General features: G+C 34.1%; 1 protein-coding gene across 1 annotated transcript in view; it reads left to right on the forward strand.

Moving 5' to 3' along the window:
• RFX6 (regulatory factor X6) overlaps nt 1–27,811 on the forward strand; it is a 58,182-nt gene that overhangs the window by 15,816 nt on the left and 14,555 nt on the right. Inside the window, exons 5-9 of the mRNA XM_002746899.6 lie at nt 1,276–1,353; nt 2,807–2,834; nt 18,840–18,947; nt 24,425–24,502; nt 24,613–24,726. Coding sequence (XP_002746945.3) covers nt 1,276–1,353; nt 2,807–2,834; nt 18,840–18,947; nt 24,425–24,502; nt 24,613–24,726 — 406 coding nt within the window. The remainder of the gene's footprint in view (nt 1–1,275; nt 1,354–2,806; nt 2,835–18,839; nt 18,948–24,424; nt 24,503–24,612; nt 24,727–27,811) is intronic.

A 27,811-nucleotide genomic window follows, 5' to 3' on the forward strand; every position in this document is an offset into this window, starting at 1 on the left:
CTCAATTTATAGTTTTCAAATAGCTATTTCAAATAGTTATTCATATGGTATGTATGATTCCATTTGTATTCCTGTCCTGGATCCTGAAAATGTTTAGGAGTGGCAACTCTTGGCTAAGAAGTTCTTTAAGGCTCCAGAGATGGGGCCTTATAACTTAGATCCTTTATTGTTTGAAGTTTCTGCAAGTTTATTATTATTGTTTATTATTCATTATTATCATTTAATAAAGGATCTAAGTTTAAATTCAGATGGTGGGTCTTCAGTTTAAAGGATCCACTTTAAACTCAGGTGGTGATGTTCAAAATGACATTTTAAAATATAGTTAGGCCGGAGTCCGCTGGAAATCTCCTCATTCTCTTTTTTTCATTCCTTTCCTGATCTTAGATGAATGCAAATTGAAGGAGTTGGTAAACAGTAGGTAGTGGTGCTTCATAGGGGACAGATGGCAGAGAGTGGGACCGACCACAAAAAGCAGATGCTAGAGGACTCACTATCCTCACTAAATGCCCACTATTACACTAGCGTGTGTATATTTGTAGTGTTTGTATATGGGTGTGTAATATGTCAAGAGTTTATGGCTTAGGAGAATGAGCTATAATTTGAGAATCAATGAGTTGTTATACTTGCATTGTGGCTCATGATCCATTGGCATATTATCTATGGGACTGTTATTTTCTGCATGTCATTTTCATTGATTTGCAACATAGCCTTCTCCCTATTGTTGCACCAAAGTTTGAAGTAAAAATTATAGTGAATTGGACTTTTGATACTTCATGAGTAAAATAATGTGTAAAGGGTCACATGCCTCATACATATTCCCATGCATGAGATTGGTCTTCCTCACACATAATGTCATACTATTTTCCCATCCAATATATACATGGTAAAGAAAACCATAGACTTTCTTGTCCAATTGACTAAATTCATGTTGAATCACTCAATTTGTAAATACATATACTTAGAGCCAATGCCTATATTTATACATTCTTGGGATTTGGAACCTTATGTTTTAGGGGATATAAAAGGATTATCAGTGGGTAATTCTATTTTTTTTCAAGCCTGGAGCCAGATATAACAAAAAAAGTAGGAGTAGTGGCCATCAAAGAGGGATGTAGCACCTTAAGAGGCTAGTTACCTGAAAAATGTCAGAAAAGAAATGTCATCAGGGTTTGCAGATCTTATTCACGGTTATTTCAGTCATAAGTAACTTAGTCTCTTTTTCCCCTTCAAAAATCTCCTTCATTAACACAGAGCTGGTTCCTGTCTTTGCTCTAGGTATCATTACTATGGGATTGGCATCAAAGAGAGCAGTGCATATTACCACTCCGTTTATTCTGGAAAGGGCTTGACAAGGTAGAGTTACACCATCTTCAAAACAAATTCTCTGCATTTCTTTATGCATGATACATATTGAATAAAATGACTTCTTAATTCTGCTTATCAAAATGTTTCCATTTAACTATTAGATCTTAATGTCCACTTTGTATGGATAATTATATCATCTATATTACTGGGCAAATTATAAAACTTGTCATAATTAATGAGAAATTAATGGTGAACTAGGTGTTCCAGAGAGATGAAGAAGAGAGATCAAGGAGCAGAATTACTTTTAAATTGGCATTTTTAAATGCTTTATGAAATAAAGCAAAGCCTATTTTCAAGTTGGGTTCAATAAAATAAAGGGATTAAATGTAAGTGTAATTCTTTCTGAGACAATCTGTTTTAAAAATCTATATGTGGCCGGGCGCGGTGGCTCACGCCTGTAATCCCAGCACTTTGGGAGGCCGAGGCGGGTGGATCACGAGGTCAAGAGATCGAGACCATCCTGGTCAACATGGTGAAACCCCGTTTCTACTGAAAATATAAAAAAATTAGCTGGGCACAGGGGCGCGCGCCTGTAATCCCAGCTACTCAGGAGGCTGAGGCAGGAGAATTGCCTGAACCCAGGAGGCGGAGGTTGCGGTGAGCCGAGAGCGCTCCATTGCACTCCAGCCTGGGTAACAAGAGCGAAACTCCGTCTCAAAAAAAAAAAAAATAAATAAATAAAATAAATAAAATAAAAATTATATGCTTGACTAGTACCTTACCAAGATAAGAGTTTATTATAATAATCTCGAATCACATACACTTTGACCATCATTTTACCTTACTAAGGTGAAACTACTGACCTGTTTGGGTTTCTATGAAAGGTAAACATGAATGAAAATAAACAGCACATGGCTCTAAGCCAGTGTTAACTATCAGAGGAATATTAGTAAGTGAGGTTACATCTAATGAAACCAGGGATAACACATCATTCGTTTTTTGAACTGAAACTCTGAATAATTAAATCTCCATCTGAGATTGCCTTATGGTATGATTTATCAAGAACTGCTCTTAGCTCTTAAAAGAAGAAATTATTTTAAAAAGTAAAGTATCTTGTGGAAAAAAATTTTAGTCACTTAGTCATACTAAGATAAATTTAGATATTACAAGGAATATAAGGCTGCTTGCTAGCCATCACCCCACTATAAAATGTAAATATAGACTAGAACACACACAAATGTTTAATAGTGAGTGTCCTTTGCTTGTCTTAAATCTCACCTGATTTCTTTAAATACTCTTCATTTTACTTTTTTCCTAAAGAAAAAAATTTTTTTAGTAAGTTGAGAGAGATGATTGAGTTCTTTAAAAAAAGCAAATTTCTCCAGATAATTTCCCTAGTCATGGTATGAAATTACTGCTTCTTTAGGTTGTCTATATAGCATTGAATGCTATAAGTGTAATTTTGTTTGAACTAATGGAAAATGTGCTAATTTTTTTTAAGGTTTTCTGGAAGCAAGCTAAAGAATGAGGTAAGAATTCTTTTCATCTCTTTTTACATCTGCTATAATATGTCTTACAAACTGAGCAATACATGTTAATTATTCCCTTTGGCAAATGTAGAAATAAATGTTATTTATTAGGAATCCCTTGACTAACTGAGGACTATGGATACAGCTCAATTAGATTTGGGACAACAAATGAATCTTGGCAAGGATTTATCAAACAGCTTTCGGTAAACTTAGGAGTGATACATTTTTAGTTATCTTTACCTAATACCAGATACAAGATTGTAAAAAACAAAAAGACTGTCATTGATCAAAAAACTTTCACTTAAACAAAGAGCTTAAGCTGAGGATATGGAAAGAATTGGTCTTTGGACTGTATCCATTTAGACAAAACATTTACTAGTTTTCAAGGAGCCCAAATGCTATGCTACACTATGGTTTGTTTTACTACTGTGTGTACATACACACACACACACACACACACACACACACACACACACACACGTACACATTATAATCTTTCTCCTTAAGCTTCCTCTCCACCCCCTCCTTCAAGAACAGATTTTATCTAAATGAGTTAGACTACCATTAGGGACTGCATGGCTAATTAGACACATGATAAGGCCCTCATTATCATCAAGTTAACTAATCATTAAGAAGAGGCGCTGCTGAGCTAAGCGCACATGACAATGTGTTGTGTAGTAAATCTGGACCTGAGGTAAAGTGTAACTCCATTAGTTTGGTGAAATGATCCAAGCATATTATCTTAAAAAATAATATGAGGTCCCCAACCCTCTAAATGGCCAATTTCTTTCTATCAGTGCTTTTAATACAGTTAATAGCTAATTACATAATAAAAATCCTCCAGATTGCTCTTTTTATCAATGAAATGATAGCTCTTTATTAGGTAAACAATTGTGAAACTGCAAAAATGGTGACTTAGAAATATACTTTGGTTGAGCAAAGTTTATGTCAATAGGGAATTTAAGTAATTTCTCTCAGGTGTTCTTTCTACTAGTTTGATGAGGCTGGTGGTATTAGCAAGCCCTCAGCCAATAAATGACAAGCCTCATTTCATGGAATAAAAGAAAAATATTTCTCAAGTCTACTTTTTCCTCCTTAGAAGAGGACACTACAAATACTGTCATAGATTTTGTTAGTAAAATAAAAATAAAATATAACATCCTGGTTAAGTCTAACCATTTTCTGTGAATACCTGAAGGCAATAATAGTGTATCATTACTTCAATGATTATAGGAATTAACACAACTAAGAGTTTTATAAAGGCTCAGAACTACTCTAAATACTTTTAAAATGATAATAAAATATTTTTATAGCAAAATTGAAATTAAAAAAATTATTTTCTTTGGGAGGCTGAGGTGGGTGGATCACTTGAGGCCAGGACTTCGAGAACAGCCTGGCCAATGTAGAAAAACCTATCTCTACTAAAAATACGAAAAATTAGTTGGGCATCGTGATGCATTATTCAGATAATCCCAGCTATGTAGGAAGCTGAGGCAGCAGAATCACTTGAGCCCAAGAGGTAGGAAGGTTGAAGTGAGCCATGATTTTGCCACCTAGGCAACAGAGTGAGACCCTGTCTCGAAAAAAAATTATATTTAGGGTGAATAACCATCGTTGGTGTGCTCAGACACGAGACTTTCAGTGCAAATCTTCATACATGTCAGTTCATCTGAACATTCATAACTGTGAGGTATTACGGTATCAGCATATTTATAGCTAAGAAAAACAAGGTTGAGAGATGTATTTGCTTTTTTAAGAAGTCAGAGTAAGATTCAATTTTTTTTAAACTCATGGTCAAGATATTATCTAACAGATATATGGTATTACAGGTAATAGGGGACAAAATGGTGAATGAATAGATTTGGTCCTGCCCTTCCAGAGCTTTACAGTATTGCAGGAAAGCATACCTTGAATAAGTAATTATAAGAAGTTCTAAAGGGTGTCATGGGGTAATTAGGTTTAGGGGGTTAAGGACATTCTTCATAAGAAGTGGTATTAAGGAAATAACTGAGAATATGGTCACAGTTTGGAGGAGGAGTGGAGTAGGGGAAGAGGGAAGATGAGTTGTCAAGACAGATGGAATAGCATAGGTCATGGTTTCTCAGCCTCCATACTATGAAAATTTTGGTTCAGATAATAATGTTTATGGAACCTTTCAAGTACATTGTAGGATGCTTAGTAGCATCACAACTTCTCTGGCCTCTACCCGTTAGATTCTAGTAGGAGACCCCCACTCCCTTGTCGTGACAACCAAAAATGTCTCTGGCATTGCCAAATGTCAGCCACTGGCATATGTGAAGGCAAGAAAGAGGTGCATCATGTTCTAGAAAAAAATAAGAAAAAATTATGCATAGCTCTAGTGTAGAATGAGATAGAGAGTAGAGGCTAGATTGTGTGTAGTCTCATTAGGTTAGGAATTCTGTAACAGAAGCCACTAAAGAGGAATTATGCCATCAGACCTGTGTTTTATAAAACTTGTTCTGACCATGATATGGAGAATATTTTAGAAGAGTGTAAGGCAGAAGCTGGTAGCTCCACTGGAGGCTATCTGGATAGTCTGTATAAGAGAAGATCTGGACTAGAATAATAACCCTCAGGATGGAGAGAAGTAACTGATTTTAGTTGGGAAATATTGAAGGAGAAGCATGTAGAAAGAGTGAAAAGACAATGGGTTCAATTTGGGACTTGTCATATTTGATGTGTTTGTGAAACACTTAACAGAAATTTGAAGTGGGCAATTAGATATATGTGATTGGAAAAGAAGACTTCAAGATTTAGTCTGATGGTGACTGAAGCCATGGTAGTAGATACAAATACCTAGGGAGAAAATGAATAAGAAGACAAGAGGTTACCAAAAAAGAGCTGTGAAAAGAGAGAGAGGAAGAGAGTCAGTGAAATAACAGAGGAGAATCTAGAGAGGTAAGAAGAGAAGGAGGAGAATATAGTGTCATGGGAGTTAGGAGAAAGAAATGCTCCCTACTGAAGGGAATGCTCAAATGGTGCTGAAAGGTCATCAAGATAAGGATTGGAAAGGATCCATGGAATTAGTTAAATGGGATTAACTAACGACTTCAGGGAGAGCCTTTTCAGTGGTGAGCTGGGGTTTGATGTGTGAAATGAGTAGAAAGTGGCAATGAATGTAGAACATTTAGTCAAGTTCAGGGTGATAGTTGGAAAAAGACTTGGGAATTGGGGTTTTGTTTTTGTTTTGAGACAGGGTGTCACTCTGTCATCCAGGCAGGAGTGCAGTGGCACAGTCTTGACTCACTGCAGCCTCAACCTCCCAGGTTCAAGTGATCCTCCCACCTCAGCTTCCCAGGAGCTGGGACTACAGGCACACACCACCACACCCAGTTAATTTTTCGGAATTTAGTTTTGAAGGGTGATTAGACTCATGTCTAATGCTAATAAAACAGATTCAGTAAAGAGTGAAGACTGAAAATATTAAAGAGGGGAAAGTTGAGAGCACAAGGTCACTGAGGAGGTCAGAGTAGAGGAACTGGCCCAAGAGAAAAGGAACAGTTCTTCCACCAAAACTAGAAAGAGAAAAGGGTAAGTTCAGATGCAAGTAGGCTTGTAGATTTCTGTGGCAGGAAGTCGAGGTGGCTTCTGTTTGGTAGTTTTGTGTTTCTCTCAGGAATGGGAGTATAGGTCATATGCTGTGGCAAAAATTATGGAAAGAAAGTAGGAGTTTGAGGAACTTAAAAGAAACTCCTAGCTATTCTCAACTAGATTTCCCAGAGAGAATGTAACCCTAATCCCCTAAGGCACCCACTGAATATAAGGAATAAATTATTTTATGCATGAGTATTTAGAATGGTATTGGTTAATCACTGTCCTTTAGAGTATTTACAAAATGGTTGTTCAAATCATTTTCTGTAGCACTTAATTTTCTCACAGATTTATTGAGATAGGTAAAAACAATCTTGTGGAAGACAAGAAAGGTAGAAGTTTGTAAAATTCAAATGGCATAAACCAAAAGAGATGCAAAATATTCGGGAACAGTTATAATAAGAGAAGCATACTGCCTATTTGGAAAAAAAAAACAGGTATAAAAAATATTACAAATGAAATGACATACCACATGCCTAGATAGGAATGCTACATATTATAAATATTCCAATTCTTCCTGAATTAATTTAGATATTTTATATTCTAATGAAAATTTGAGTGGGTAATTAATTTTCAGAGATGAATATGGTTATGAGCTTAATCTAGAAGAATATACAGGAAGTAATAGTTAAGAGAAATGTAAACAAGAAGAGTGAAAAGGGGATTTGTCTGACAGATATCAAAATATTATTACATTGTGATACTGACTCAACTTTAGATAGAACAAATCTGCAGCAGAGTAATCTGACAAAAGATCTATCATATATAAGGATTTAGTGTATAACCAAAGAGATCTTACAACAAGTGAAGGAAGAAAATGTTATTTCGTGTCCTTTTTGGAGGAAGGTGGAGTACCATATAAATAAAAATCTTCGGGGGATAATGTTAGAAAAATGGACTATTTAAAAAAAAAATCCATATCTCACAACTTACGTGAATTTCATATAAACAATTAAATATAAAAAGAATACCTAGGAGGAAATATATTTATCTACCCCACTTCTGGAAGGCATTATTCACTTTCTAAGCATAAAAGCAGTTTAAGAAATTTCATAGAAAAGAGAAAAACATAGACCTTGGAAACTTCTTCATATCAAAAGCATCATACATAAAATTTGAAGTCAAATGAAGAACTGGGGTAAATATCTTCGGCAAATATGACAATAAAATCATATCCATAGTACATAAAAATCCTATAATTTATACAAAAAATGTGAAGACCACAATAAGTAGTAGAAGATGTGAATAGATGATTCACATGAGAAAGAAAAAGCTAATGGATGCATGAAAAAAGGACTACCAAATAAACAAAAATTAAGATAACATTTTATGATATGAAACTGTCAAATATTTAAAAATTATTGTGAAGTTGGTGAAGGTAGGATGAGATAAATTCATATCTTACTGAAGGCAGAATGAATTTTTGGAAAATGGTTGGAAGATCTGCATCAAGAGTAAAGTATTTATACCTTTTTCCTACTAATTCTACCTTTGTATGTATTTTGTATGAATCTTTTTTTTCTCTCTCTTTTTTTTTGAGATGGAGTCTTGCTCTGTTGCCCAGGTTGGAGTGCAGTGGTGTGATCTTGGCTCATTGCAATCTGCACCTCAGGGGTTCAAATGATTCTCATGCCTCAGCCTACTGAGTAGCTGGGATTATAGGAGTGTGCTACCATAGCTGGTTAATATTTGTATTTTTCGTAGAGACGGGGTTTTGCCGTGTTGGCCCGGTTGTTTTTGAACTACTGACCTCAGGTGATCTGCCCACCTCAGCCTTCCAAAATGCTGAGATTATAGGTGTAAGCCACCGCGCCTAGCCTTGAATCTATTTTTGTTTCACTATGAAATATTTCATAGTGAAATACTATGAAATTATAGTGAAATAGTATGAAATATTTCATAGTGAAATAAACATAGAAAATGCAGACAGAAAATTATGCATAAAATTTTTATTGATTATAGTAAGAAGCTGTATGTAACCTGAGTGACTAATATCAAAGAAATCGTATCATAATTTATTGTACTTTTGTGTGGCTAAATATTATTTATTAAAAGGCTCTGTTAATAACATAGAGAAATGTTAATTATGAAACTAACACAAGAATGGAAAATCAAAACCGCATGTTCTCACTCATAGGTGGGTGATGAACAATGAGAACACATGGACACAGGGAGGGGAGCACTACACACTGGGGTCTATTGGGGGGAATAGGGGAGGGACAGCGGCGGGGGGGAGTTGGGGAGAGATAGCATGGGGAGAAATGCCAGATATGGTTGAAGGGGAGGAAGGCAAGAAATCACACAGCCACGTGTGTACCTATGCAACTATCTTGCATGTTCTTCACATGTACCCCAAAACCTAAAATGCAATAAAAAAAGGACACAAAAGCAAATATATGTAAAATATGTAAAACATAACTGGATATTTATAAATTATATGCAAATGGTCCCTGGCTTAAAATGGTTTGACTTACAATTTTTTGACTTTAAGATGGTGTGAAAGAGATATGCATTTAGTATAGACTGTTCTCTGAGGACCTATACAACCATTCTGCTTCTCACTTTCAATACAGTATTTAATAAATTACCTGAGTTATTTAATACTTCATTATAAAATAAGCTTTGTGTTAGGTGATTTTGCCCTACTGTAAATGTCCCAAGAACTTTTAAGGTAGGCTAGGCTAAGCTATAATGTTCAGTGAGTTAGGTGTATTAAATGAATTTTTGACCTATAATATTTTCCAATTGTAATGGTTTTATTGGGATGTGACCCCATTGTAAGTTGAGAAGTACTGTATGACAGAGAATTAATATCTATAACTATGTTGTAAAATATGGTAGCCACTAGCCACATGTGACAAGTAAAATAAAAAATTTAGGTTCTCAGTCACATTAGCTACCAAGTGCTTAAGAGTCATATGTGACTAGTGGCTACTGCATTGGACAGGAAAGATACAGAACATTTCCATCGTAACAGAAAGTTCTATTGGACAGCACTGATATAGATTATGTATAGAATTCAAGTCGATAATAAAAAGACAGCCCAGCAGAAATATAGCAAATTATATGAACAAGCAATTAATTCAGGGTAAACAAAGGATGAATAATAGTGCTAGTTGGTATTGTGGTTGACCAGTGTCTGTCATATATGTTGAGTACCATTCCTTGCCAATAAAAAGTGCTCAATCTAAATATTAGTGAGGGAAATGAAAATTAAAACCTTAATGTATAATTGTCTCACAAATATTATGTTGGCAAGAGTTAAAATGTCTAAAGACACATTGTTGAAAGGAATATGGACCAAAGGAACTCTCATATAGAGTAGAAGGGACAATATCTAGTGAAGTTGAAGATTTATACACTTTATGACTGCATTTCTAAAGAAACCTTCACATTGTGCATAAGAAGGTGTGTTTGAGGATGTTCACTGCAACATGTTTATAATTGCAGAATACGCAAAAATAATCTAAATGTTTATTATGATATAACGGGAAATAAGTTTTTATACATTTATACAGTGGAGTGCTATACTGCTTTGGGTACGAGCAAATGAACAATGGTTCTAATAATCAAATTAGGGGCAGATGTGGTGGCTCATCCGTGTAATTCCAGCTCTTTGGGTGGCCAAGGCAGGTGGATCACCTGAGGTCAGGAGTTCGAGACCAGCTTGGCCAACATGGCAAAACTCTATCTCTAATAAAAAATACAAAAATTATCTGGGCATGGTGGCAAGCGCCTGTAATCCCAGATACACAGGAGGCTGAGGCAGGAGAATCGCTTGAACCCTGGAGGCAGAGGTTGCAGTGAACCAAGATTGCACCATTGTACTCCAGCCTGGGAGACAGAGCAAGACTCTGTGTCAAAAAAAAAAAAAAAATCAAATTAAGGTCATCTCAAAAACCTGAAGTTGAGTGAAAAAAGTACATTGAAAGTAGGATACATACTGTAAAGATACCAGTTTTAAAGAACAGTATAATATTAAGAACATTTACATAGTAGGTAAATTTTTGAATGTTTGAGTAGAAACAATCTACACCAAGCCCAGAACATTATTTCCTGTTGGGGAAGAAGGGAAAAAGATTAGGCAAGGCTGCTTTAGTATTGGAAGTGTCTCATGCATTAATCAGGTTGGCAAGTGGATATTTATTATTTTTTTCTCTATATATCTTAAAAAGTTTTAAATAGTTCAAAATATAAAAGCAAACAAAACCACCACCAACAAAAGCAAAATAAAAAAAAAAAAAACAGGAAAAGGGCAGTAAGAGCAGTTACTACTTAGTAGAAATAATTTTCGTTGTTTTAAATGTCTTATTCATAAATGAAGTGGTTTAAATTTCAGAAATGTCTTAGAGATTGTCTGAGAATCTGTTAATTCACAGGAATAAAACAAAGGAACAAAACTTAATTATAATATTTTCTCCCCATCAAAGAAAGCTTTTCTTTTCCCGTGGATCTTCTAGTGTGGGCCAAATTTTTGTTTCAAGCAGCTAATGAAGTTGACATTATTTCTTGGGGAATAGGTCCATTGATTTCATGCATTTCTACCAGGAAGTTTCCTTGATAGCCTGAGTTTTCTTCTCCTTAACATAAACTATTCACAGTCTGTTGAACAACTTTGTACTAAGATTAATATCAAATCCTCTCTCCTTGGTATATGCTTTTCAAATATTTGTAGACTGTTATCATACTCTCCTTTGTCATCACTTAGCCAACCTGTGCAGCTTAACTCCTTTAATCTTTCCTCATAAATCAGACCCTCTTGCTTTCTAGTCATATTTGTTTCTTTTCTGTAGGGTCCTTCTTGTTTTCTTTTAGAAATACGACTCTTAATAGTTCACCCAAGAGTACCAAAGTCATCAGTCAAGGAAGGAAAAAAAACAAAACAAACCCAGACCTCTGTAGCTGGCTTATGATCTGACACCTCTTTCAGTACAATCGTAATAGCAAACATATTAGTGGAATTAAAATGAGTACATTTTACTATTTTAAAGATGATCACTCCTTCCTGTCTTTTTGTGTTACACTTACTGGATATTGTTTGATTTATGCAACTTATATCATCTTTGTACCCAGTTGCTAACATATATGAAACAAAATTAATTTTAAGGTTTTTTTTGGCTCTTTTGCCTCTTGATGTTGCACGTATTGCTAGCTTTGATTACCCAAAATTATTATTTACCAATATGAGAATTTTTAAAAGGTATTCAAATAAAAGTGATATACTTTTTTCTTAATATGTGTTTCTTTAGCATGCTAACATTTTTTACTGAGAAATGTATTATTCACAACACTCATACCCTCTCAAACACACAGCACACGCATAGAATTTTTTAAATAATCATACAATGAAAACTCAAGCCCTTTCTCATAACTTAAAAGAGAGAATTCCACTGTGCACCCACTTCAATCACTTTTTCATTCCCACTCATCAAAAGTTACCACTCTCTTCAATATGGTGTTACTCACTGTTTTTTCCCTAAAGTTTACCACTTACAAATAAATCTCTCAACAATGTATTGTTTATTATTTTCCCAGTTGTATTCTACGTAAAAATAGGTTCCTTGTTTTCCCTGTGACTTTCTGTTTTCATTCAATGTTAGGTTTTGTGATTCTTTAATGCTGATACATGAAGTTCTAATTTATTTGTACTGCAGTATAATATTCCCTTGTAGGAAACTATCACCATGCATTTATTCATTCCATTGTGGATGGGATTTTTTTTTTTTTTGCCTGAAAAAACAATATTGACACAAACAATTCTCCAGGTACACATCTGTAGGAGTCGAATTCCAGGTTCTAAAATATACTCATCTTTAACTTTACTAGTAAAGGCAAAATTATTTTCCCAAGTGGTTGTATCAACTTCTGTCTCTCCAGCTGTGTGTGATAGTTACTTTTGTACGTTATTCTTATGCTTGGTATTAAATGACGTTTTAGTTTTTGCCAGTCTTGTGGGTGTAAAGTGGTGTCTGGTTTTTATTTGAAAATTGTTTTTAACAACCAATGAGCTAGAATATATTTTTGGATTTTTACTGGCCAATTCTCTTCCGTGAGATGTTTGTTCAGATCATATAATTTTTTCTTTTGAAATTTTAATGCTTAAGAGATTTTTTATGTATTCTGGATACAAATATTCTGTAAGTTATGTGTTGTAAATAACTTCTTCCTGTTAGTGGCATGACTCAGTACTCTATTGTATCTTTTATTGAAGATAATTTTTTTATTTTACAGTTAGTACTTTTTATATCTTTTTAAAAATATGTGCATATTATAAGATTATAACAATATTCTCTATAAATTACTTTGAAAGCATCAAGTTGCTCTGAACATTTGAGTCATTTCATTTGTAATTGGTTTTTGTTTTTATTTTTTATTGTGGTAAACTACGTATAAAATATACTATCTCAGTCATTTTTGAGGGTGCCAGTTTTGTAGTATTAAGTACATTGGTATCATTGTGTAACCATCACCACCATCCACTCTCAGAACTCTTTCATCTTGCAAGACTGAAACTCTATATTCATTGAACAATAACTCTCCATCTTCCTTCTACCAAGTCCCTGGTCACTACCGTTCTACTTTCTGTCTCTGATTTTTACTACTTTAAGTTTCTCTTTAAGTGGAACCATACAGTATTTGTCTTCTGGTGACTGACTTATTTCATTTACCATAATGCCCACAAGGTTCATCCATGTAGTACCATATGTCAGAACATTCTTCCCTTTTAAGGCTGAATGATATTTCATCATATGTGTATATACAGTACCACATTTTGCTAATCCAGTCATCTGTTGATGGACATGTGTGTTGCTTCTACGTTTAAGCTATAGTGACTGATGCTGCTGTCAATGTGGATGTACAAATATCTCCTTGAGATCCTGCTATAATTCTTTTAGGTATATACCCAGAAGTAGAATTACTGGGTTATATAGTAATTCTATTTTTAATTTGGGGGGAGCTACAAAACTGTTTTATATAGCAGCTGTGCTATTTTACATTTTCACCGACAATGAACAAGGATTCCAATTTTTTCACATCCTTGACAACACTTGTTATTTTTGCTGTGTGTGTTTGTATGTGTTTATGTGTTTATAGCAGCCATCCCAGTGGGTGTGATGTGGTATCTCATTTAGAGTTTGATTTACATTTCCTTAATTATTGTAACATTGAGCATCTTTTAATGAATTTGCTAGCCATTCATATATTTTCTTTGTAGAAGTGTATATCAAGTCCTTTGCCCATTATGAATCATATTGTTTATTTTTATGTTTTAAGTTTTAGGAGTTCTCAATATATTCTGCATATTAATCCCTTATGAAACATGATTTGCAAATATTTTCTCTCATTCCGTATATTGCCTTTCTACTCTGATCATAGTGTCATATACAGTTATATATATATATATATATATATAACTTATGAACAAAAGTGTTTCATTTTTGTGAAGTACAATTTGTCTATGTTTTGTTGTTGCCTGTGTTTTAGTGACACATATAAAAATGTTTTGCCAAATCACATGTCATGAATCTTTTACTCTATGTTTCCTTCCAAAATTTTTATAGTTTTAGCTCCTACATAGATATTTGATTCATTTTGGGTTAATTTCTATATATGGTGTTAGGTAAAGATCTGACTTTATTCCTTTGAATGTGGACATCCAGTTTTCACAGCACTTTTGCTTATAGGACTGTCCTTTCCCTATTGAATGGTTTTGGCACCCCTATCAAAAATTATTTTACCATATGTGTAAGGGTTTATTACTAGCCTCTCTGTTCCATTGCATTGGTCTCTGTGTCTGTCTTCACGACAGGACCACATTATTTTGATTACTACAAACTTATAGTACATTTGAAATCAGGAAGTCTTCTATGACTTTGGTCTTCTTTTTCAAGATTGTTTGGCTACCTAGGGTCCCTTGAGATTCCATAGAGATTTTTAGAACGGATTTTTCTGTTTCTGAAAAACTGTCACTAGGATTTTGCATTGTATCACTCTAGGCAGTATTGCTATCTTAAATATTAATTCTAATCCACGAGTATAGAATGCCTTTTTATTTATTTATGTCTTTTTTATTTCTTTCAGCTCTTTTTTTGTAGTTTTTATTGTACAAGTCTTTCACTTCCTTGGTTAAATTAGTTTTTAAGTATTTTATTCTTTTTGATGCTATTGTAGATGAAATTGTTTTCTTAATTTTCTTTTCAGGCTGTTTATTATTAGTGAATAGAATTGCAACTAATTTTTGCATGCTGGCTTTGAATCCTGCTACTTTGTTGAATCCATTTATTAGTTTGTGTGTGTGTGTGTGTGTGTAATTTTTAGGGTTTTGTACATATATGATTATATCATCTGTGAACAGAGATTTTTTTACTTCTTTTTTTTGTTTGTTTTGGATGCCTTCTTTTCATTTTGGATGCCTTTCTTTTTGCCTAACTACTGTGGCTAAGACTTCCAGTACCATGTTGAGTAGAAGTGATGAGAGCAAACATCCTTGCTTTGTTCCTGATCTCAGAGGAAAATCTTTCAGTCTTTTACCATTAAGTATGATGTTTTTCATAAACAACTTTTGGGTTGTTTGAAAAACTCATATGAAGTATGGGTTTTTCATAAACAATTTTATTATGTTGAGGTGGTTTTCCTATATGGCTACTTTGTTGAGTATTATTATAATGAAAGGATGTGAAATTTTTTCAAGTTCTCTTTCTGTATCTAATGAGATTATCATTTTTTAAATTCCATAAATGTGATGTATAACACATTTATTGATTTTCATATATTGAACTATCCTTGCATTCCAGAAATAAATCTCACTTTGATGTATAATTCTATTATTATGGTGCAGAATTTGGCTTACTAATATTTTGTGGAGACTTTTTGCATAAAAGTTCATAATGGATATTGATCTGTAGTTTTCTTGTCTTACAATGTCTCTGTCAAACTTTGGTATCAGTTCATTATTGGTCTCATAGAATAAGTTACGAAGTACTTCCTCTTCAATTCCTTGGAAAACTTTGAGATGTATTGATGTTAGTTCCTCTTTAAATGTTTAGTAGAATTCACTGGTGAAGCCAACTCTGGGGCATTTCTTTAAGTGTGTTAATTACCACAAATTTGTAAATTTTCCAGTTTTTTGCTATTATTTATTTCCAAGTTCATCCTTTGTTGGTTGAAGAAGATACATTGTTTGACATCTATCTTTTTGAATTCACTGATACTTAGCTTGTGGCCTAGTATATGGTCTATCCTGGAAGATGTCCCATGTGCCCTTGAGAAGAATGTGTATTATGTTGTTGGGTAGAGTATTCTGCATATGTTTAATCAATCTAGTTGGTTTATTGTGCCATTATATCCTCTATATTCTTACTTATCTTCTGTCTGGTTGTTCTGTCCATTATTGAGAATGAGGTATTGAAGTCTTCAATATTACTGTGAAACTTTTCATTTCTCCCTTTAATTTTGCCAAATTTTCTTCACATATTTTGATTATCTGTTATTATCTGTTACCTGTACCTATCTGTTATTAGGTACATAAAGGATTATGATTGTTAGATCTTTTTTGCTTTATTGAATTTTTATTAATATATAATGTCCTTCTTTGTCTCTCATATGATTTTTTAAAATTTAGAGGCTATTTTGTCTAACTTTATTCTGCCAATATCTATCTTTTGATTGGAGAATTTGATTCATTTACATGAAAAATAATTGCCAAAAATCAACTCCTCATTATTCCCCATTAGCCACTACACTTCCCAGCATCTTGTAACTACTATTCTATTCTCTAACTTCATGTGATCAATTTTTTTAATCTCCTGTATATGAGTGAGAACATGTGATATTTGTCTTTCTGTTTCTGGCCTATTTCACTTACCATAATGTTTTCCAGTTTTATTCATATTGTTGCAATTGACTTTTAAATTGATGTTGTATTCAGCAATTTTGCTAAAAAAACTTTATTGTTAATTATAATTTTTGTGTAATTTGTTTTAGGTTTTTAATAAAATCAATTACATCAGTAGCAAATAATGCTAATATTGTCTCTTCCTTTTCAGTACTTAACCTTTTATTATTTTTTGAGTTCATTATTATTCTGGCTATACAAACTGGTATAGTGTTGAGTAAAAAAGGTGACAGCAGTCAACTTTATCTTGTTTGTAATTTTCAAGGGATTTTTTATAGTATTTGACCATTAAGTAAGACATTTGTTGTGGGCTTCTGATAGCTAGTCTTTGTATAATAATTAAGGTTTCCTCTATTTCTAGTTTACACACACACACACACAGACACACACACACAGAGTAATGAATGATAGTTACATTTTAAACAAACTTTTTTCTGCATCAGTTGAAATGATTGTATAATATACAACATTTTTCTCTATTTGTTGTTAATACAATGAATTTAAACCTAACTTGTGTATGAGCATACTTATACACTACTGAATTTTGTTTGTTAGTATTTTGTTTAATACTGTTTTAAGTGTAGTGATAAGTGAGATTGAAATATAATTTTTCTTTTTCTGTTCTTGTTTAGTTTTGACATACATGTTTTCAAGTGAATTGGAAAGCTATCCTTTTTTGCTATCATCAGAAAAAGATCTATTAAGTGTGAAATTGTCTGTTTCCTGAATGCTTGATAAAAGGTCACTTGTTAAAATATTTTGAGCCTATTTTTTCTTTGTAAAAAGATTTTTGATTACTAATTATATATTTTTAATGGAAATAAGACTATGCCTTTATTCCTAAGTTCAATTTAATATAATACTGTGTATTGTCATTTTGGGGGGTTTATATTTCTTTGTTTCCCTTTTCACATATCACCAAATCACATGTTGGGAAAAATAAATATGACTTTCCACACAAGAGAAAAAAAATATGTGAAAAGTACAAACCTTTCTAAAATTAAGATTTAAGTAAATTTTTATTATGCTTATCCAATAAATGTTAGTTTTCTAACATTTTGTCATATAACTTCCTTCCTCTAAAGATTAAATTATTTATTTTCTTGTAATCTACGTTTTTTCCTTCTATTTATTGATATTCTTTGACAGTGCAACGATAATTGGTATTCATAAATGGAAAGCCCAAAGCATCAAAAGTCTTTGAAGCATTTCTTAAATTAAGATACATTAACAAATAGAGTGGATTGGGATTAACTGTGTGATTATATAAGTTTATGATAATTATTAAGTAATAGTAATTAATTAAAACAAATTAAGAATAACTATATTTGAAAAGAGATTAATAAAGCTAAACATTTAAATCTAATTTTAAAAAATGAATTTCTATTATATTTTAAATATAAAACTTGTTAAATCTTTTATTAAACAAGTCAACATGAAATCAGGGCTTCTAAAATATCTGGTGTTTAAGGACTCAAAAGTCCTCCCAATTCCTTTGGCTCTACCATTACAAGAGACAGGATGGGAACCCAACCTATCTATGACAGCACTTAAGTTTTTGTCTACTAAACATCTCTAATGTGACAGCAATAAACAAAGAAATGCAGTCTAGAAATAAAGGTGAGAAAATTGTGAGAAAGAACAAAACTTTTCCCTTGTCAGGGACACTTTGTGTCCTTTATTATATTCATAATTTCATTATTTCTCCAAACTTTTGATTACAACCCGGTTTGCTAAAATTTTGTTTGGAGTGGAGAAATAATCAGTTATGGCCTGGGAGACAGATTTGCTGAGGCTCCAGTTCTGTCGTGAATATGCATTTGTTCTTTCCATATGGGTTTCTTGTAAGTATACCAGCACAGTAGCAGCATAAGTTATTTGTCACTTTTCTAATTTTCTGAAAATGGCTAGAGGTATGCTTTCCCCAAGAGATGTGAAAGAACAACACACGCCTGAATTTAGGGTAGAGGAACCTTGATGTGGAAGAGTCCAGTGAACTAGCTTGAGAATCAAAAGACAGACTCCAATAAAAATTCTACTAGAAATTACCTCTGAGACTGAATAAATTAATTTACTTTTAATCATCTCGTTTACTTAATTTGTGAAGAAGGAGATTGAATTTGACAATTCCTGATCCTCTTATAGATAAAATAATTTCAATAGTTCCAAAGGCAGATCTTTCTAAATGTATGCCATTAGCAAATGTGTACTTAACTTTTAAAGTTGTGAAAACTGACAAATATTCAAAACTAAAATTCAAACTGATAAGAAAAATATCCTAACTATGAAAGTATTTATTGAAGGTTTGAAAGCCATTTGGCTGACATGTCTAGTTTATTCAGTTATGCAATCTAAGCAGTCTACTCAAATCTCCTAATCTCTCATGGTTTGCAGGATGATGAAGAATGAAATTTTATGGATTTGTATTTTACTAGAATAGTATTTTGGAAGCATATAGTTGATAATGATGTATTTGTTTTCATTTTTCTAAATTATAGGGTGGCTTCACTCGTAAATATTCGCTTAGCTCAAAAACTGGAACACTTCTTCCAGAATTCCCCAACGCTCAACACCTTGTATACCAAGGATGCATTTCTAAGGACAAGGTATCAATTGCAGATATTTCTCTATTGATTTTCTGATATGTTGGCTCCATATGTCAATTTGCTGGGAATTTCATGGCACTGCAGGAAGCAATAAGAAATCTGCATAATTAAACATAATTGACTGATTTATAGAAGGGACAAACTTTTGTTAACATTAACACTTTCAATTAATTATTTACCATCTCCATGATAGTGTGTAATCAGAGGGTGGTAAAATAAGCCTTAAAAGACTAAATACAATTTTTTATTTAAAGCTCTATTGAGGAAGAAAATCATAGAATGTGCCTGTCACTTACGCTGTCTTCAACTAAAAGTTTTATGTTTTCAATGATCTCCATTTTATTTAAGTAAGTAGTCATCAAGCACTTCTCTAGGACAGAATCTGTTCCTAGCACTGAGGGGGAGGTATCTAGATGAATGTAAGGACTATGCTAGGTGAGCACAAACTTTCCTTAATTCTAAAATTCTATGTTCTTTTACATTTGCATTTTTCAGAGTTAAGAAAGAATCCTTTTCATTGGGATTCAGTTTATAAATAATTCTCAATATGACTTTTCAATGTTTATGTAATAGCATGTAAGCTAATTCTTCTATTTCTGTTCTTCTAGAGTCATTTGTTGGGGATCTGTTGGCTGGTTAGTAGCAGGGACAATTTTTAAATTAGAGCATAATTATTTATACATTTTTGTTTCAACCAAAGTATATATTTCATTAGCATTTGAAGAAGATGTCTTTTATAGTATATTCAGTCAGTTCATATTTCTGAGGTGCAAAGATAGAGGAATATGATTAACTAATGTCCAGATGCATTACTTTAGTAATGGGCTTTTTGTAGAAAGGAAGTCAAGATAGTACATTGATTTTAAAAAAATTTATTGGCACATAAGTAGAGATGAATAGTAACTTACAGCGTTCATTTTGATGACACCCATACTCTGTTAGTTAAGAATAGGCAAAACATTCTTTAAAAAGAATGAAATCACGTCTTTTGCAGCAATATGGATGCAGCTGGAGGCCATTAACATGAGCAAATTAATGCAGGAGAAGAAAACCAAATACTACATGTTCTCACATATAATTGAGAGCTAAACATTGGGTATTTCTAGTCATAAAATGGCAACAGTAGACACTGGGGACTATGCTGGGGAAGGGGGAGGGGGAAATGGGTTGACAAAGTCACTATTGGGTATTATGCTCAGTATCTGGGTAATTGAATCGTTTGTATTCCAAACCTCAGCATCTCTCAGGGTACTTATGTAACAAACATGCATATGTACCCTCTAAATCTAAAATAAAAGTTGAAAAAAAAAGTAAAATATATCCTTATAAAAAGAATTGAAGGTAATTCTCAGAGGCCAAATCCAAGGGAGTCTCTTGAACTATGTTCACTTCTGACTGGTCTCTCCCATTACATTTCTCAAGGCTATTATGTAATTTTTACCCTATAGATGTAATGTGTGATATGATGACTTCATATTTGAGAAACCCCCAGTAAATGTTAACATGTGGCAGTTTGTGAGGATTACTGTGGAAATCAGGGGGATCTCGGTCTTTTGAGGGAGGGTATTATTGGGTTACTTTTGTGGAGAGGATTGCTTCCATGCAAACTTATCGTGAAGATGTTTATTGTTTAAATATACCTGGTGTAGAGGGGGACCAAAAAGGCAAGCAATAAAGAAGAAAGGAGAAGTAAAAAAACAGGCTCCAATAGTTTACTTCAGTTTCTCTCCTGTCCTCCAAGGAGGTTCATACCTGCCAATTTGAAAGACTGGTCTGTAGATCATTTATCACTTAGGTATCAAGGTGCTTTTATAACCCTTGGTTTCTAAGTTCATTCCCAGTGAACTCCATCATGAAAGCCAGGGGCTGACACCCTTCTTTGAGGACAATTTAGCTCTTTCACCTTCTTTGCCACTAGCCAAGTTTCTCAAGTTCTCAATTTGTCAGTTCCTAGAAAGTGTGATGGGACTAAAATTAAGCACTTGCGGCACTTGCTTTTTTTTTTCTTTTGAGACAGAGTCTCACTCTGTTGCCCAGGCTAGAGTGCAGTGGTGCAACCTTGGCTCATGGCAACCTTTGCCTCCAGGATTTAAGTGATTCTCCTGCCTCAGCCTCTGTAGCTGGGATTATAGGTGCCTGCCATCATGCCTGGCTGATTTTTGTGTTTTTAGTAGAGACAGGATTTTTCCACATTGGCTAGGCTGGTTTCAAACTCCTGACCTCAAGTGATCCACCTGCATTGGCCTCCCAAAGTATTGGGATTACAGGCATGAGATACTGTGCCCAGCCAGCACCTGCTTCTTTAGGACAGAAAGAATAGACACTGCCCAGTGAAAAGCTAACCCCCATAATGGTATTGGCTGAATCCAGGGGCCTGCTACTCATAGTGTCTCTCGAGGCAATTGTCTCCCCCACCATGTGCTCACTCTCTTTAGTGGAGCTAAGCCTGGTCTCTGCTCCTGCCCTCTCTAATACAATGTCTATTCTCAGAAAATTGACTAAGATTATGTTTACAAGGAATGCAAAGTACACTAGAATTAAAATTTATTGCCCTAAGACTATGTAAGTATTAAATAAACAAATGAAGTTAGTTCAACCATTGTGGAAGACAGAGTGGCAATTTCTCAAGGATCTAGAACTAGAAATACCATTTGACCCAGCAATTCCATTACTTGATATATACCCAAAGATTATAAGTCATTCTACTATAAAGACATATGCACTTGTATGTTTATTGTGGCACTATTCACAATAACAAAGATGGGAACCAACCCAAATGCCCATCAACGATAGACTGAATAAGGAAAATCTGGGACATATACACCATGGAATACTAGATAGCCATAATAAAGGATGAGTTCATGTCCTTTGCAGGAGGGACATGGATGACGCTGGAAGCTATCATTCTCAGCAAACTAATACAAGAAAAGAAAACCAAACACTGCATGTTCTCACTCATAAGTGGGAGGTGAACAATGAGAACACATGGACAGAGGGAGAGGGACATCACACATGAGGGCCTGCTGGGGGTGGAGAGCAACAGGAGGGATAGCATTAGGAGAAATAGCTAATGAAGATGATGGGTTGATGGGTGCAGCAAACCACCATGGCTTGTGTATACCTGTGTAACAAACCTGCACTTTCTGCACATGTACCCCAGAACTTAAAGTATAACAATAAAAAAAGATTAAAAATTTTTGATGATTTGTATATAAAGCAATACATTTTATAACAATAGAAAGACTTGTGAAAATAAAGGCTTACTTGTACTTTAATAGATTTCAGGACTCAAAGGACTAATTTTAAAAGAATTTATTGATACAGAATAGATGTACATAGTTTGGGGGCACATGTGATAATTTAATATGCTCATATAATTTGTATGGATAAATCAGTGTAATTGGGTTATTGATCACCTTAAATATTTGTCTTTTCTTTTTGCTAGGAACATTTAAATTGTTATTTTCTAATTACTTTGAATATGTGATAGATTATTGTAACCTATTATTACCCTATGGATCTATCAAACACTAGATCTTATTTCTTCTATCAAACTGTGTATTTGTACCGATTAATCAACTTCTATTTATTTTCCTCTCCCCCTCCTTTTCCTGACCTCTGGTAACCATGAGTCTACTCTCTACCTTCACAAGATCCACTCATAAGGTCCCAAATATGAGTGAGAACATGTGATATTTGTCTTTCTATGCTTGGCTTATTTTACTTAACATAATGCCCTCCAGTTCCATCTATGTTGCCGTAAATGAGAGGATTTTATTTTTTATGGATGAATAACATTCCTTTGTGTATATACCACATTTTCTTTTTGCATTCATCCATTGATGAGCACTTAGGTTGATTCCATATGTTGGCTATTGTGAATAGTGCTGCTGTAAACATGGGAGAGCTGATATCTCTCCTTGATATATTGATTTCCTTTTTTTTTGATGTATACAGAAAGGGTTAATTTTTGACAACAGTTAGGACTTCCATCTTTCAAGTCATACGCATCCTCATTTTAAAAATATGACTTGGAATAATCTGAAAATATAATAGCATTGCCTGAAGTATAGAGTAAGTCTCATTTACATTGATGGTGACATATCTTGCTAAAGGTATTCTATAGTTAGCACAGGTGCTTCAAATGGATCAGTAATGTTCATGTCATTGTTATACTGCTGTAAGCTAAACCACAAAGATATGTGCATTGGGTTGTAGGAATAAAGGGAAATGCCAAGGGTTAGGATAGGACACCTCCATCACCACCACCGCTCTAGATGCTATTGGAATCGAAATAGCTGACATCCATCAATTTCTTAATATGTATTATGGATTATTCCAAACATTTTATATTTGTTAATTCATTTAGTCTTCCTAGCAACCCTATTTTATAACTACTGTTATTATCATGTCAATTTTAGACATGAGGAAATTAAAGCACATAAATATCAAGTAGCGTGCCTAACGTTATATAACTAGTAATAACCAGTAAGTATCAAATTAGAGCTGAGATTGAAATGCAGGTAATCAGAAAGCAAAGCTCACACACTTAACCTCTAAACATTGTTTCTTTTCACATAGAACAAGTAACCGTCAACAGGTAGGAAAATTTCTAATACGTAAAATAAAAGTTTTAGTTTGAATGTTACGAAGTTGCCAGAATATTGCCCATTGCAAATTTTAGAATACACTTAAAACTTTTTAAACTATGCTATACAAATATCCATGGTAACTTGGAAATAGAAATTTTTCATAGTAGACATTCAATGTTCGAAGGTTTTTTTTGAAAATGCATCATTTTTATTACTAATTCCAGATAATGTTTAGTATGGTCTTACTGGATGCCAGGCACTGTTCCATATATATCACATCTTATTTTATTTGATTTTCTTAACACCATATAATATGTTATCATTACCTACTTAAAAAGCTTGAGGTTCACAGACAAAGCAACTTTTGCAGTCACACCTGGTAAGTAGTGCAGTGAAGGTGGCACCCAGGTTGAGCTGACTCCAGAACCAAAATTGGAAACCATTATGCCATACTGCTCCAAGCATCCACTTCAGAAAACTGTGTGAAGATTTGATGTATTTTACTACTGTATTCACCCAAATCTTTTTTACTACTTTTACTACTTGGTTTATTTACCCAAACATTAAATTTAAAAAATTTATTAAAAAATTTAGTTTTTTAGTCGGCATAAAACTAGAATGTTATTTTGGCCCATAGTACTCTGAACAATTACCTTTTTCGTTGTTCTTATCATACTAGACTGTAGTTGTCCATTTGTTTGCTTTTCCTTCTTCAAAGGCAGTAAGGTCCTTGAAATAAGGATTTTGCCTTAGTTTTTGAGTCTTTAGCATTGAGCATACTGCTTGGTAATAATAGGATCTTTAAAAAAACGCGTGTTGAACAAATTAACAAGTAAAGGCAGTGTTAAATGTTGCTTTGGTTAAGCTTTCTCTTCCTCGAAATAGGTTGATACGCTCATAATGATGTACAAAACTCATTGCCAGTGTATCCTGGACAATGCAATTAATGGAAACTTTGAAGAGGTAAGAATAACAAAAAATGCTTTGTTGACCCTATATATACTTCCATGTTCTGTTCTTAATAAGTTCAAGTTAAAGAAAAAATCTTAACATACTTTTTACTCTGCAACTAGATCCAGCATTTTTTATTACACTTTTGGCAAGGAATGCCTGACCATCTTCTTCCCCTACTCGAAAATCCTGTTATCATTGATATTTTCTGTGTTTGCGACTCAATTCTTTATAAGGTAAGCACTTTGGATGTCTTTAAATGAGCCATTTATTTCTTTACATAGCAGTCTATCTAAATTCTTGCAATATATTTTCAGTAAATGTGTTATTCATAGTGGAGATACACTAACAATTTTTTTTCTGATGAGAAAGCAAGCAATTTAATAGTGTATATGTTTTAATTGTAGTTTACATTAAGTGAAACAAACTCAATTTCTTTTTACAGCTAATAATGAATCTATATGTGATACACTTATTAATATGTGAAAACTTAGTTAAATTTTATTAAGTCTCTAAGATTTTTCATATTAAAATAATGCAATGGATTTATTTCCCACAATGCCAGTGTTTTGGCAAAAAGCAGAGTTAGGCACCCACCTGAGATTAATAACTTGAAAATCTCAAAAACCTCTGACTTTAACACATTAATGTCTAAATCTTTTCTCAAACCAAATAAGAGTTCCTAAGTATCTACAGAAGGATATTGAAGACATCCTAAATAAAGACAAATTGATTGTCCTTCTAGCCAGACATTTAATGGGAGACAGAAAGAGACTAATTCCTGAGTCTCTTCCCTGGTGGCTACAAGGTCTAAACTGATGGATAAAACTATATTGCAATGTGTGTACTTTAAAGTGAGTTTGCTTACATTTATCTGTTAACTTATCATAAGGAAAAACAAAAGCTTTCCTTTTAAAAGATAATCTGAGTTGGCAAGAAAATCCAAGCTGGACCCTGTTAAACATTTAGGAAATAAAATCCTTCTAAGTTAGTTGCCACTATCGGATTCTCAGCTTTGCAGAAAAGTAGAGCAGAAACTATTTATAGGTAAATTAAGTCTAGAAACCCATATGCAGACCAGGAACTAATGAGGCAGCTTGAATAAGAGAGCTCATATATATATTTTTTTAAATTTTTTATTGGATTTTAGGTTTTGGGGTACATGAGCAGAGCATGCAAGACAGTTGCGTAGGTACACACATGGCAGTGTGCTTTGCTTTTCTTCTCCCCTTCACCCACATTTGGCATTTCTCCCCAGGCTATCCCTCCCCACCTCCCCCTCCCACTGGCCCTCCCCTTTTCCCCCCAATAGACCCCAGTGTTTAGTACTCCCCTTTCTGTGTCCATGTGTTCTCATTTTTCATCACCCAGCTATGAGTGAGGATATGCGGTGTTTCATTTTCTGTTCTTGTGTCAGTTTGCTGAGGATGATGTTTTCCAGATTCATCCATGTCCCTACAAACGACACAAAGTCATCATTTATGATTGCTGCATAATATTCCATGGTGTATATGTGCCACATTTTTCCAATCCAGTCTATTATCAATGGGCATTTGGGTTGATTCCAGATCTTTGCTATTGTAAACAGTGCTGCAATGAACATTCGTATACATGTGTCCTTATAGTAGAACGATTTATAGTCTTTTGGATATATACCCAGTAATGGCATTGCTGGGTCAAATGGAATTTCTATTTCTAAGGCCTTGAGGAATCGCCACACTGTCTTCCACAATGGTTGAACTAATTTACACTCCCACCAACAGTGTAAAAGTGTTCCTTTTTCTCCACATCCTCTCCAGCATCTGTTGTCTCCAGATTTTTTAATGATCTCCATTCTAACTGGCGTGAGATGGTATCTCAATGTGGTTTTGATTTGCATCTCTCTGATGACCAGTGACGATGAGCATTTTTTCATATGATTGTTGGCCTCATATATGTCTTCTTTCGTAAAGTATCTGTTCATATCCTTTGCCCACTTTTGAATGGGCTTGTTTGTTTTTTTCCTATAAATCTGTTTGAGTTCTTTGTAAATTCTGGATATCAGCCCTTTGTCAGATGGGTAGACTGCGAAAATTTTTTCCCATTCTGTTGGTTGCCGATCCACTCTAGTGACTGTTTCTTTTGCCGTGCAGAAGCTGTGGAGTTTCATTAGGTCCCATTTGTCTATTTTGGCTTTTGTTGCCAATGCTTTTGGTGTTTTGTTCATGAAGTCCTTGCCTACTCCTACGTCCTGGATAGTTTTGCCTAGATTTCCTTCTAGGGTTTTTATGGTGCCAGGTCTTATGTTTAAGTCTTTAATCCATCTGGAGTTAATTTTAGTGTAAGGTGTCAGGAAGGGGTCCAGTTTCTGCTTTCTGCACATGGCTAGCCAGTTTTCCCAACACCATTTGTTAAACATGGAATCCTTTCCCCATTGCTTGTTTTTGTCAGGTTTATCAAAGATTGTATAGTTTTATGTATGTTGTGTTGCCTCCGGTGCCTCTGTTTTGTTCCATTGGTCTATATCTCTGTTTTGGTACCAGTACCATGCTGTTTTGATTACTGTAGCCTTGTAGTATAGTTTGAAATCCGGTAGTGTGATGCCCCCCGCTGATATTTTTATCCTCTCTCTAGTACTTCCTCTTCACAGGATGGGAGAAAAGAGGAATAAAATACAATATATTTTCTGCCTTTAGTTCAAGTTCAAGTTGAAGAAGGTTCAAAGGAGAATAAGGATTATCTTGTTTTTCCTTTCTGGATTGAATATGAATGCCACTACTTAGAGAAAAATGGTTTAATTTGCATGAATTGTCTGTACTGCTTAACACTAGACAAAGCTCCCAAAACGGGAGAGGAAACAGCTCCATGAGTGAGTATAAGAAAAGACCTGGACTCACGCACACACCTTTCCATCAGAGAAAAGCTTTTTGGACCGTCATTCAGCTTGTCCAAGAAATACTTTTGAAACATACTTTTCTCTCTAAATCATATATATTTTTTAGTCTAACACTAAAATCCTGACTTTAAGTATCTTTAAATGAACCTGGTTTCTCCTCCTCGTGGTGGACCTGGAGAGGCACAGTGAGCTCTGTAAGTAGAACGGTGTAAAATGGACTTCTGCAAAATCTTCCTCTTACCTCTGAAAGTGGTCAACTTTTCACCATAAAACAGTATGTGATTACCATGGACCAATCCATTGGTAATTAACATACTGAACACATACATATACAATACTATTTCTTGTTTTATTGTCATATTCACACACATTCATTTTAGAGATAAAATTATAAGTCTCAGAAAGGAGTTAACGTATAATTCTCTAGCAAGCTACGAATAAAAAGT

The sequence above is a fragment of the Callithrix jacchus genome, chromosome 4, assembly GCF_049354715.1.
Source record: "Callithrix jacchus isolate 240 chromosome 4, calJac240_pri, whole genome shotgun sequence".
Lineage (NCBI taxonomy): Eukaryota > Metazoa > Chordata > Mammalia > Primates > Cebidae > Callithrix > Callithrix jacchus.